A 13,814-nucleotide genomic window follows, 5' to 3' on the forward strand; every position below is an offset into this window, starting at 1 on the left:
TTCACCAAGTGGTGCATTGCTTATTTTAAATTTGTACTAATAGTCTACATGTAGTCTATATGCAGTGATCTAATGTTGGTTCAGGCTGCAGTGTGTGCTCTTTTTTTACTAGAGATATTTAGGTTACCTCACCCCCTCCACCCGCTTAGTCAGGGGGGTCTTTTTAGGACAGCAGACAGACCAGACTGTTCCCCTCCCCCCGTCTCTCTATCAACTTCCCCTCTCCCACATCTCCGTCTGTCTTTGTCCATCTCCCCCATCGTCCCTCATCTCCTCCTCTTTTATTTTTCTGTCCTGCTCTGTGCTTTTTCTGTTTTGCCCCCATCAGCATCTTTGCTTCCATATTCGCTGAATTTAAATAACTTCTCACTTTGTCAGAACGAATGCTGTACTCCAGTAATGCAATGTTGGCTGAATTAGACGTCCTTGGACCTCCTCCTTGGCCCGCTATGTGAGGTTATGTAAGGTAAGATGGTGTAGAAGGTAAAACTGGAAAATGTTTTCTTGTCTTTATTTAAAATCAAGATTTCAACATTCTGTATGTGAGTATTTTCAAGGTGCTGGAGAGAGTTTGAACAGTTTGTATTGTGAGGTCAGAAGAGTCGTACATATTCAATTGGGAAGTCTTTCTTCTCCTACTGTTGCAGGTTTTAATTCAGCTTTTCTGAACTTAAAACAAAAAAATCTTTGACAAACAAAATATTATCAACATGCAAAGATTTGAAAAGAGGCTGTGTTCATTGAAATCAAATGAAACATTCAAACGGTCTGTGGTTATGTAGTGCTCTTAAAGCTGTAAAAAGATTTTAGTCCTGGTTGAATTGGCGACACCTGTGGTTATTGGTGGTAACTACAAGAGTGGTTCAATAACACAGGTCACTGAGTTCTGTTCATGGTTGCATTGATAGAACTAGATGCTGCTCATGTGGTATTCAATATTAAATGAAATGTGAGTATGCACATGCTAGTGTGTAAATGAACATGGATATTATGCTAGTATCTCTGCTTCAGAATGGATATCTACCATCAAATATTTAATAAATGCTGTGTTGCTACATTGTGTTGTACTGTGAAAAATAATAGCATTTAAATTTAAAAAGTGCTCAGGTTCAATTCTTCAGTTCTCATGGTTTGGTAGGGTTTTGTGTGTATAAATAACATCAACTGGCTTCTATAATCTGACATTTTGATCTAAATGTAGAGAACATCAACTCCACAAACAGGTCTAAACAAAAATAGATAATAGTGTTCAGCTGTAGCAAGTTTCAGCTCTTTCTGTCTGGAGCCACTTAAAGCTCTTCTCTCGTCTCACTTATTCAGTGCATGAACTGTCAAACTTTCCAAGGCAAAAAAGGGACACTTATCGGTGAAAAGCTGATGGAAACACCTTGTAACATTTGTGTTGTTGCCTTTATGTTAGTTCAAGTTAGCATGTTGTTGTGCTGTGGACACCTGCACAGTATAATGCAATCCTGTGCAACAGCCCAGCAATAGATTCTACCTCTCTGAGGTGTTTTTAATAGTGTCAAAAATGTATATTCAGTGTATTGACACACAGATTAGAGAAAAGTAAACATAAGGTTATTGCAGGGTTGTTGCATTGGATTACATTATATTGTACAGGTGTTAATATGGCATGTCCCCCTCCAGGTATTTATTTAAGGTTGCATCACGTAAGAGGAAATAGAAGCAAGAGTCTAACCTACGTGCAGCCACTCAGATTAGCAAACATATACTGTAGTGTTATGTAACAGTTATTTTACAGCCTGAAGGCTCCACACAAACAGAACAGTTTGGCCTGCCTTTCTATGATGTATGAAGTTACATAAAGTATGATGCCAATGAATCAAGTGGTTTTTGGCTGGATACGACATCCAATTCATGTAGGGTAATAACAAGCTGTGCAGTGTGTCTGCAGGCGTGTCACGTGACCTACTTTTGAATATGTGGAAGTCGAGTCAAGGTTAGAAAATGTTTTAAAGAATAAGAGTCTTAAACTGCTGGAAGTTGATTGTTTTTTGTTGTTGTTGTAAGAAACCTATTTTCCTCTCATTTTGGGCAATGATATACTGTGCAGAACAATAGCTAAAGCAGTTGTCCGTGTATTTTGAAGGTGGATAAACTCCATTATATTATTATATGCACCAGTACTACTTCAGACTGTATGAGCTTGTGAAGAAAGGTTTTCCATACAGTGAGATAATTACTCTGTTTGGCTTTGAATGGCAGCTGAAGACTCACTATAGATGTGCAAACAATATGCTCAAACACACCAGTCATCAGCACAAAGACGAAGACCTTGCTACTATAATCTACAGACACCACTTCTCTGGCATGTACGTTATGTAAAGACACATAAAGATGTCACTGATCCAAGTACTCTGTGTGCTTGTTGCCAATTTACAGCACTATGCGCTCCCGGCACTGGTTAGTGTGTGGTTGATGGTAGGGTCGTATAGTTTCAAATGCTCATTGGCTTTTTTTTAAGAACAAACCAGGCAGAGGAATCTGGTTTTTAGATCAGAGTGAGAAATGAAACATCCATTGAGGTGTCCTTGAGCAAATACTGGAGGGTTGGTTTGTAGCAGAAGTGCAGCACAGGGTAAATCTAACATTTCTAAATCTAAAATCTAAATTATTTTTATTTTGCTTTTGAATACAAAGTATGTTTGTCAGTTAGAGCTGGAACGATCAGTCAATCTGCAGGAAATTAATCGCCTAATATTTCGATACTCGATTTTTCATTTTTAAAACATCTTTAAAGGAAAAAATATGAAAATGCTTTGAACATATTCTGTTTTGATTTTTTGTCTCCTAAGACAGTAAACTGAAAATGTTCTGGTTGTGGACTGTTGGCCGTTAAAAAACAAGTGATGGAACATTTTCCACATTTTTTGACATTTTATAGACCATACAGCTGATCAAATAATCAACAGTTGAAAATAATAATGAATAATGAAAATAATGGTTAGTTGGAGCTGTATTTACTAGCTTGCAGCCTTCTTCTCTGCCTTTGTTCCCGTATTAAAACCATCTGCAGATCAGTGTATCACATCACCCACGTCCACGAAATAAACAAAACGGGGTGCATTGATAAAGAAATGTCTCCATAGTGCTACTCGAGGTTAGAAACGCCACAGGGTACCTTTAATGGAAGACAGCAGTGAACTGGTGATGTTCTATAAACAACAGTGTTTATCTGTCAATGTCTTGCAATCATGTGATTAATGACTGTCAACTCTAGGAAACAACAGCTTTGGCCATTTGTTGAAGGAGCGTAATGTTCATGTTCAGAGGCAAAGGAGGACATAGTGTGCTGTTGTATTGCCACAAAAAGTCTTAAGGGGGGAGCTGTGGTGGATGTTTGGGTACAAAGCGTCAGTAAACACTGGTTTTCGTTTAACCATAAAGGTGAATTTTTCTTCAACACGGGCTGGAAACAGCTATTTTGTCTTGTTTAGGATCAGTGCAGAAGCAATGATTTCCAAAGCATGGTCAGGAAGAGGCACTACAAAGTCCTTGAGCTGATTTGAGGAGGTTACAGGGGAAAATGAGCAACAGTGGTATTTCACTCCCTTATATAATAAAACGAGATTTAATGAGAACATGATGATTATTTTCTTTCCACTTCCCTGATACCATCTCAACTACACTGCAGTGTTTTGCAGTAATACAGTAGTCGTCTCCAACAAAACCTTTACAAGGTTGCAACTTTACCATCTGATACACAGGAAAAGATCTCTTAATCAATACGTCTGTGTGTGTTTTGTTTGGTAGTTCACCATGTCCTTGGTTACTGGTTTTCAATCCAGCCATCGGTCCGTGAGGTCTAGCCTGGTTGAATTTATGAGGCTTGTAAAAAAAAACCCTTGTTGGGCCAGTAAGTCAAGTTGGCCGGAGCTACCTGTTGTGTAATCTGCTATGTAACGTTATGCAAGGTGAGCTGGCAGGTGGTCAAGAGTAAACCTTGCTGATATACGACTCTGTGTCTGGATTCATCTGAGTAGGAGTGCATATTATTTAAAGCCTTTGTTTTTACCCAAGCCAGACAACTAAGGCAGTAATTCTTGTTTGTGGTGGTAGGTGTATTCCCAAGGACATGATTCATTAAAATGCAGTGGTAAATGAATGTCACTATTTGTCAAATTTTTTAGAAAATGCATCTTTTGTTCTACACGTTGCTCAGAATTTCTATAGCGCTAAGATTCCTTTTTTACTGCTGGCTATGATAGCGGTAATATGATTTTTTTGGGGGTCTATTTCTGCTTTGAAATGCGCAATTTATATAATGATTCTTGTATGGAACAAAGGTAGAACAAAGGAGGAAAAACTTTTCTTTTACTCAACCACAGCCGATAATGAAGGGCACCGCGGTAGTGTGCGAATTCAGTTTATGATTGTTCCTTCTGGCACAGAGGAAGGCCTGTGACTAATGTGAGGGTAATTTTCCTGCATCTGAGAGATGAAGCTTTAAAAGCACCCTAGAAACTCTTGAGAGCTTTTCACGCCTTCCTCATTGTGTCTCTCGATATACATTTCCATCCGCTCTGCTGCTGCGTCTTTCATCGGCAGAACGTCATCTTTCATACCCTGCCTTTTAAAATATACTCCTGTCTTCTTATTTCTTAGTTTATTCAGAACCACGTAGGTAAATCTAACCTACAGTGCAACAGGAAACAAAAAAAAAGTCTTGCCTCTCATCTTTCACCCTACAGACTCGCTCAGTAGCGCACAGTGAACTAGTCAACACATCTCAGGACTTTGACCGATATCACCAATCTGTATCGGTTTCCCTCTTTCTCTTTCACATGTGAAAAAAACTTGTTTGTGCTGGCAGAGGAACAGCATCTTCATGTCTTATGCCTGTCCTCTTTGTTTCAGTTGCGTGTAGTGCAGCAATGCTGAGGTAGCAGCAGCCCACAGGTCAGGATGTCTGAAGAGGAGCAGCAGCTGAATTGGAGGAAGAGGGAGAGAGAGATCTGCTACATCACTGATGAAGAAAAAGAAGAAGAGAATGATGGAGATGATGGAGATGATGAAGATGAGGGGATGCCCGGTGAGTCAAAATAGAAGATTGTGACTTTAACACTTTTCATTACCATTTCACAATGTTCCCATAATATGAGCTGTTAAAAAAGTGCCACCTATATATGCACACCTACTGTTGAAATCTGCATGTGCCGTCTAATTGAGGTTACATTATGCTCTACACATTGATAAATCATTGCATTTTATGTCATAAAGGGTACATCAACATGAATGTAGGATAACAGCATAAATAAAATGCTAGATAAATTGAGCAATGTAAAGATATATGGCATGCCATACAATTATTTCTGGTTTATCCAAATATTTTACCAAACATGGTGGCAACATGATAAAATGTTAGAAGAAACTTGCACACAAAAAACTATCTTTAAGCAAAAAAAAACAACAACTTCTTAGTTTGCAAGATAGAAGATGAGTGTATTGGAAATAGCTGTAAACCAGATTTTATAGTAACCCATCAAGTAGTTTTCAAGATTTCCTGCCAATCAACAAAAGAAATGGGACTGAAGATAAAAGATTCTTAGAGGGGGTAATATATAGATAAATATATGCAGGGACACAGAAAAAAAAATAAAGACAAGAAAAATGATGATGTTCACACTTAAACAGCACCAACAGTACATGTTGTGCTCTATTTCAGCAACTGAAAAAAACAGCACTGCAATTCTTTAAGTTAGGTTGCATTTACAGCATGTTTGGAGCTCTTAATTTCAGCTGAGTTCACTGCTTGGGTTAAAGTTTTGTCGGCAATCTCATCAGAAATCCAGTGGCTCCAAAACACCATCTACACACTGAACGTAAGAACTGCGTCATCTTCTATGAAAGCTGAAGAATTGATCATGAGACGGAACATAATCAAAACGAACACGAGAAAGCAGCCTTAGCTCAGAGGTTCATGAGTAAGGAGGCTGATGTTGACACCTGACAGCTAACAATAGCTTGATTTAGCAAGAAATAAACCAAACCAGCTGTCGTTTGACTCACAGTTTTATTTTCTCTTTGTCTGCATCTCCTTCAGTGCAATCTGCAGCTTTTAACATGTTGAAATTGTATTTATAGACACTTTTTTTAATCAACATCGCCATTAGAACAAACTGAACCTGCAGCGGTAGTGTCCACATGTGTGGCCAGACCAGTTCTCCACATCAGCCTTTGGCCTTCTGTCCTCTAAACTCTCTCATCTCCTCCTCTCATTTCTTCTCTTGCCAGTATGTGTTACATAACCCGATGAATCATCTATTAGTTCTATTAGATGCTGAATCGTCTGTGCGTGTGTGTGGAGGGGGGGGAGTTGTGTCTCTAGTGTGTTTTTTTTGTGTAGGAGGTTAGATTTAAACTTTGGTTAGATAACTTAAATGGCGTCAATCTTTGGATGACTTTGACCTCATTACAGAGAGAGAAATTTACATTTCTCAGGATTTGAAACGAGAGATGGAGGGTGGAAGGAGCAGCAGCAGGATCAGAAAGTGTTTTGCTAACTTGTAGTCTCACATTTCATAAACTTAACGTAGCATAGTAATGTTTCTCCCACGCTTCGAGAGCTTTTTCAGTTGATTTTCAGGAGAATAACTATCTCAGCCTCTCGAGTATTTTGAGTTGACTTAATAAGAGAGATAAAGAGCGAGTGATTAACTGCAGAAATAACAGAAGTCCTTATATTTTAATACTGTTTTTCCACTATCCTTCAATGTCTCTCTTAATATCCCACTCATCGTCTTGTACTTTGTGAAGACCAACTTGAGTTTTCCACCTTGAAAGGAGGAACATTTTGTGTAGTTTTTCCTTTTTTAAAAGGGCTGTTTGAGGGTTAATACTTGGTTTTAAGGTTAAAATTATGTTAAAGTTAAGGTTTGACATGTATAGTAAAGGGTTAGGGTTAGTTAGTATAGATTATGTACATGAATGTCCACGAGTATAGAATCTTAAATTTTGTGTGGTTCACCCTGTCCTAGTCTGGTTTTCGGTCTATAGCCCCGTTTCCACTGCAGGAACTTCAGGGTAATTATGGGGCCATAACCGTCGGCGCGTGTCTCCATAACAGGAACCTCCTCCGAAGGACGATCTCCCTGAACTTTTACGGGGGCTAAACGAGTCCCTGCCTCGGCGTAGGTACTCCGGGTGGGGCTTGAGGTTTACTCTGTGCTGATTGGGTATACTCAAAGCGGGATGTGGCGTCAACAGAAAGCGCTAAAATAAGCAGCATTTTTAAAACCCAGTAGAAGAAGAACAGTAGTAAAAAAGCGACTACACTGCAATTTTACCAGGAACTTCCTTAGTGGAAACTGGGCTTATCACTCTGCTATAGTGAGAGGTTACACAAGCAAATCATGAAGGCAAACCATCCAACGCTGTGTACACAAACACTGCGTTTCTTTCCTTGTCTCTTTCTCTTCCTGGAAGTCTTTGCTGTTTATTTGTCTGTCTTTATCATTCCATGTCACCTCTTTCTGTTTTTCTTTGAGAGATGAGAGCTGCCTGACACATGCTGGAGTCCTAAAATGCTGGTAAACACACCAACACAGAGACAACTAGTTAAAAACACTTCACTGTCACTTTTTAGGCTTTAAAATATAAAGTAATACACCAGTATTTTGGGAAAAATGTTCTCATTTTTCACAGAAAAGTCACAGAAGAGGGTTGATTTTTAAATATAATTTCTCTGCACACTCTCAGTAGCAGCACTAACTGTGCTTCTAGTCATTATGCAAAAATGTGATGTCCAGCTTAGCACAAAGGCTGGAGGCAAACTACAGCAGTGAAATGTTGCTGAAATTTGATCTTAGATGTTCATACTCATCTTCAAATTGGTATATTTAAAAAAGAAACCCAAACCCAACCCTGGAAGCTGAGTTCAAAAACACAACCCCTGCTCCTTTAAAAGCTCAGTAATGAACAATGAAACTCGTTTGTTCAATCTGCACACAAACAAAACATTTGAAAATGTCACTTAGCAGTTTTGGCGGGCTGTGGTGAAAATGCTTTTTGGGCCCTGAGGATTATTTTTAGTTGCAGCAAGCCTGACTCACTGCATCTCATTTAGCTCTCTTGGCACATGAAGTTCATCATGGGGAGTACTACTCATCATGTTAAAACAGTTGTATAATGTCCTCTGTTGGCTTTGGAGTAGCGTCTAAATGTCTAAGAAAGTTACCCTAATTATGTCAGTTTTAGTTTAGAGAAAAAAAAAATCTTTACATAAATCCTGTATTACAAACTGGAGCATGAAGTTTAAAGGATTCAGGCATTTACCAGGAACGGGAAGTGTTTATTGCATTATAAGAGACAAACTGTATTTTTTTGGAGCACAGTGAAAAGGCAAAGATATCTCATCCTTTGCTTTTTGATTTGATGACAATTGAGAAAAAAAAATCTCTTGCAAGTCTCTCAATATTTTGGAAGTGCAACACTAAATAGACGGAGTAGCCCTTTAATAAATCCATGGATCAGCCAAATGCATCATGTGACGTCACAGATTGAAGTTTCCGGCCTCTAGAGAGCTCCGGGCTTCTCATTACTGTGAGTCAGTGTTGGATAACCCTTTAATGTCACAGATTGCTTGTTATGTTGGGCTGGGGCAGCATGGACCTGCGAACCTGTGAAGAACTCTCAACAAGCGTGCCACACACACATGCACACACACACACTTTCTATTCCTTCCATCAACTAAGCGCACCTCTTTCTTCTCACTCTCTTGTCTCTCACACACAGGCTGTACATGTTGTCCTAATTACAGCAGTAGTACCCTGTTTGATGCCATATTTGTAAATGCTGGCTGTGCAGTAATGTAGGCTTTTAAAGTGTGTGTGTGTGTGTGTGTGTGTGTGTGTGTGTGTGTGTGTGTGTGTGTGTGTGTGTGTGTGTGTGTGTGTGTATGTGTGTATGTGTGTGTGTGTGTGTGTGTGTGTGTGTGTGTGTGTGTGTGTGTGTGTGTGTGTGTGTGTGTGTGTGTTTGTCTGAGAACTAGGAAAAAAGACAAATGGAGGGATGATGATGATAAACCATTAGTCATCAACAAAAAGGGGTTCATGTCGCCGCATGTTCCTGCTCAGGCTTATAAAACATTTTTACAGTTGTGCAACACTTTGTATAACTGACCCAGCAGAGCAGCGGAGGTGCTTAGGAAGCCTAAAGGGTGTTTAGGGTCGTGAGGTTGCAAATGTGTTTCCCTCAGGAAGCAAGGAAAATCACTGTGTATCATTTTGACGTTAATTAATGAGCACCGAGAAATGAATACACTGTTACATATCTTTGTGTTGTTGTATTGTAGGTAGTGTTGTGAATACTCATCTTTGTTGGTGTGTTCAGGGAGAAAGAAGGAAGATCTGGGGCTATATTCAAGAAGCTTCCAACGCTGAAAGTGATCGTAACAGTGAAATATTTGGCAACTGGAAAAATGTGGAATTTACTGGCAGCTGGAAAAATATATATTCATGCTTACTGCTGCTGCTACTTATATATAATGACCAGCAATCACAGAAACGGATGGCTAAGACATTTTTCCCTCGTTAATATCAACTAGATTAAGTCTTATAATGACCAGCATATTGATCTATATCAGCACGTGAATAGACTACTGCACAAGTAGGCCTATGTTTTTAAACGTTTCACAGACTGCTTTTAGAGTGTAGCTCACAGTTTATTCAACAGAGATGTTCATTACATAAAGTAGTATTTATAATGACACTGTCTTAAAAGAGACTAAATGCTATGATTAGGCCTATTAATCTCACTGTCCATTCCATGCCTATTATCATTAAGAGTGATTTTTTTAAGCAACCAATCACACATTTTTAAAAAAGAAAAAAGAAAAAGGGGACTCCTTGCTACAATTTTGAGGCTCTGTGAGAGTATACTGTGAATATTTGTGATTACGGCCCCTTCTGTTGAGCTCAGTGGGTTTTCCAGCAAATACATCAGCCAGGCCCCTTTTGTTTGGAGCTAGGGCTGCTATTAAAATGTATTTGATCAAACAATTAACCATTTAGTTAAAAATCCAAAATATAAAAATATTCAGTTTACTATCATATGTGACAAAGAAAAGCATAAAATCATTACATTTCAGAAGATGAAACCAACCAATTTTTTTTTTTTTTTTAGCAATTTTTCTTAAAAAGTGACTGAAACTCAATTATCAAAATAGTTGCCCATTTATTTTCTATTAATCGACTAATCGATTAATGGATTATCGTTGCAGCTCCATTTGGACTACCGGATATTGTCACTGTGTTAAAAGTGAGCGCATACTAAATATTGAAACAGTTTGGTAAAATTCAAAACTCCAAGAGGTAACCACTCACACTTCCACTGCAAGTTGCAATTAACTACAAGTTGTTTTAAAGTCTAAATTCTGCTTCTGATGCCTGCTCACCTTCACTGACTTCAAATGTAGTGCTGAAGTTAGAAATACATTTCGAGACCTCTTTTCTGCTTTTGAATATTGGTGGCATATCAGTTATGTAGAGTTGAACTGTCCTGAGGTAGTGAAACAAGCAGATGCATAATAGAAACATTTTAAATTACATTTTATTTCCCTTTTGGATATTTCTAAAAAAAAATCCTAACAGGTTACCAATCTTGAATGATTGCACATTACAGAGTTAGTGTCAGGTTTGTCCTTAATTTCCTGTCATTACAGGCCTCACACTATAGTATCATATTCTAGTATCTTTGACTTTAAGCAGAATAATCCAGCCATAACTTCCAGTTTCATTTTATATTTGTAAGCAGTGGTTGGCTCAAATTCTGTTTTGGACTTTGGTTATTTTCCTTTTTGAGCCACTTTGTCATGTTAAGTTTTGTTGATTGATGATGAATGATTTAAAGCACCGATCAAGAGGAGCACAAAGAGCTGAACCTGTCACTGTTTATCGTCTTGGCAGGTGGTGGAAAGGTCTGATGGGGGGAGGGGGGATCACATTTACATGTTTTGCACTTTGCAAGTCTATTTTGCTCTTATGACATCATCACCCCCGCTGTCTCCTGCGTCTGTCCCATGGTTGTCATAACAACCGTCACCAGGATGCTGGCCCCTTCAGAGTTGTTACAGTTTTGGTTCTTCTTGCTTCAACATCACCTTTTCTCTCTTCTACTTTGTCCTCTATTTTAGATTCCCCATTTTCCCCTTCTTCCCCTGTTTCTCTTCTCTTCTTCATTCATGTACATTCATCCCTCTCCATGAAATGCATTCTTTCTGTTCATACATCAATTCTTTACGTACACCTGTATTCTAATAGTTTCCAGTAATTACTTTGATATATTTTCTGCTTTTGCTGTGAAATGTAATCATCTCTCTCTTTCTCAGTTTCAGCCTTTTAAAGCAAACATTTCAGTGAAACATATGAGAGTTTAACAGGATTGATAGTACAGCATCATGCATGATATTCTGCCATGTTGTTGCTGATTAATTACAAGAGTATTTAATTAAACATCTGTTTCCTGAAGGTTTTAACCACTTAATTTGCAGAAGGTTAGGTACATTTCTAAAAAGCTGACAAATGTCACAGTTTCCTCTCTGGGGAGGTTTGGGGTTGTTATGGTGATCACTGGCACCACATGCAACACCCTTACATGCAAAACACACACACATACATGAGGGATAGAACACACGTGATGTATTTGCAGGTGCACATAAAAAACGTGTTTGGGAGTAGTCATCGCTTAGGTATTTCCAGCAAGTGTAAAATGCTGGTTTATGATGAGAGTTGTTTTCCCTGCTGCACTCATTTTTTCCATCATTTAAAAGGGAAATATTGCATTGCCATTGCACAATTTGCACAAATGAGATGATGCAATGAAAAAATGTACCACTTGACTGAGATGGAAGGTCAGCTGAAGATGGACATTTTCCATAATAATAATAAACTAGATAGATAGGCAGGAGGATGTATAGAGGGACATTTTATGTTCATATAAGTGGATTCAAATTCTCAGTTTACATAGGTGAAATATATTAATATTGAGTACTGATTTCTGGCAGTATTTTTGCATCAGTGTCCATAACTCACTTTATTTTTAATTTGCTGGATTAGTGGAAGACATTTCCTCATCCAATATGGTTACTTAAGTGGATTTATCAGTTGGGTTTCCTGGAAAATAAACGCTGTAATGTGTGTGCACATTCCAATAGCCCCAAGTGCATTGACTAAGAGGGAAAAACCTTTCAAAGAAAGGCTAATTTCATGCTCAAAACAACTATTAGACATTACGTCTTCATCAGATACAACCCACATGACCCAGATGATGACTACATAGACACTGATTTGATTGTCTACAGAGGAGGGTCCCAGATGAAACACAATCAGCTCCCTAATTCAAATTATTCTCCCATTAGTCCCAAATATTTCTACAAGATTTACATAGGGACAGATAATAAGTTGAAATAAGTTTTTGAAAATACAAAAAATATATCTTACAAAATGTGCAAAACATAAATAAATAAATTTGAAAAACTGAATATCTAGAGATATGGAAGTAAAATCAATGGCAGATAAATAAGGGAGCAATCCAAGTTTGACTTTACAATAAATAAAAACAAATAAGACAAAAAGTCAACAAGGCAGAAAGCAAGAAAACAGATTAAAGATTTAAAAAATCTAAAATGTGCACAAAAGACTTCCACCACAGGCTTGATGTTTTTAGCAATGGTGCCAAGATATGATTTGATCTCTGTGCATGCAGGCTTTCTACACCAGTGATAAGAACCCTGTGTGTGTGTGTGTGTGTGTGTGTGTGTGTGTGTGTGTGTGTGTGTGTGTGTGTGTGTGTGTGTGTGTGTGTGTGTGTGTGTGTGTGTGTGTGTGTGTGTGTGTGTGTGTGTGGGGGGGGTATTTTTTGTGAGTTGTCCTTGTTACCATAAGACCCAGTGAACAGTGTTTTTTTGTAGGAGCTTTCATGCAGGGGCCATAAAATCTGTGTGAAATCTCTTCTAATGGATGTTTTTAAAAAGTGATTACAAAAAAAAAAGATGAGCGCACACACTGATCCCAGAAAACCCAGTGTGTGTGTGTGTGTGTGTGTGTGTGTGTGTGTGTGTGTGTGTGTGTGTGTGTGTGTGTGTGTGTGTGTGTGTGTGTGTGTGTGTGTGTGTGTGTGTGTGTGTGTGTGTGTGTGTGTGTGTGTGTGTGTGTGTGTGTGGGGGGGGTATTTTTTGTGAGTTGTCCTTGTTACCATAAGACCCAGTGAACAGTGTTTTTTTGTAGGAGCTTTCATGCAGGGGCCATAAAATCTGTGTGAAATCTCTTCTAATGGATGTTTTTAAAAAGTGATTACAAAAAAAAAAGATGAGCGCACACACTGATCCCAGAAAACCCAGTGTGTGTGTGTGTGTGTGTGTGTGTGTGTGTGTGTGTGTGTGTGTGTGTGTGTGTGTGTGTGTGTGTGTGTGTGTGTGTGTGTGTGTGTGTGTGTGTGTGTGTGTGTGTGTGTGTGTGTGTGTGTGTGTGTGTGTGTGTGTGTGTGTGTGTGTGTGTGTGTGTGTGTGTGTGTGTGTGTGTGTGAAGAAGAGAAGCCATTTGTCAAAAAGTGACATTGAGAAATGAGTCGGGGAGGTGAGACCAGTCCCCCGAAATAGAATCCTCCAGTTCAGCAACACAACGCTACTGGGATGCCTGTTCCTGGGTCGTGTGTGTGTGTGTGTGTGTGTGTGAACAGATTGAGGGGTGTGCGTTTTGTGTTATTGGCTCTCCGCAGCTCAGATGAAGCTGTCGTGAGGTTTAGTCACATCTTTCATAAGATGCACACATACACACTGACTCCAGAGAGCAGGA

At 38.8% G+C, this 13,814-nt stretch overlaps 1 protein-coding gene across 1 annotated transcript in view; it reads left to right on the forward strand.

Annotated features, from left to right (window-relative positions):
• Window positions 1-298: 298 nt before the first annotated feature.
• Window positions 299-13,814, forward strand: part of LOC133987420 (helicase ARIP4-like) — a 52,461-nt gene continuing 38,945 nt past the window's right edge. Inside the window, exons 1-2 of the mRNA XM_062426786.1 lie at window positions 299-466; window positions 4,882-5,056. Coding sequence (XP_062282770.1) covers window positions 4,930-5,056 — 127 coding nt within the window. The 5' untranslated portion in view covers window positions 299-466; window positions 4,882-4,929. The remainder of the gene's footprint in view (window positions 467-4,881; window positions 5,057-13,814) is intronic.

This window comes from Scomber scombrus, chromosome 10 (genome assembly GCF_963691925.1).
Source record: "Scomber scombrus chromosome 10, fScoSco1.1, whole genome shotgun sequence".
Taxonomy (NCBI): domain Eukaryota; kingdom Metazoa; phylum Chordata; class Actinopteri; order Scombriformes; family Scombridae; genus Scomber; species Scomber scombrus.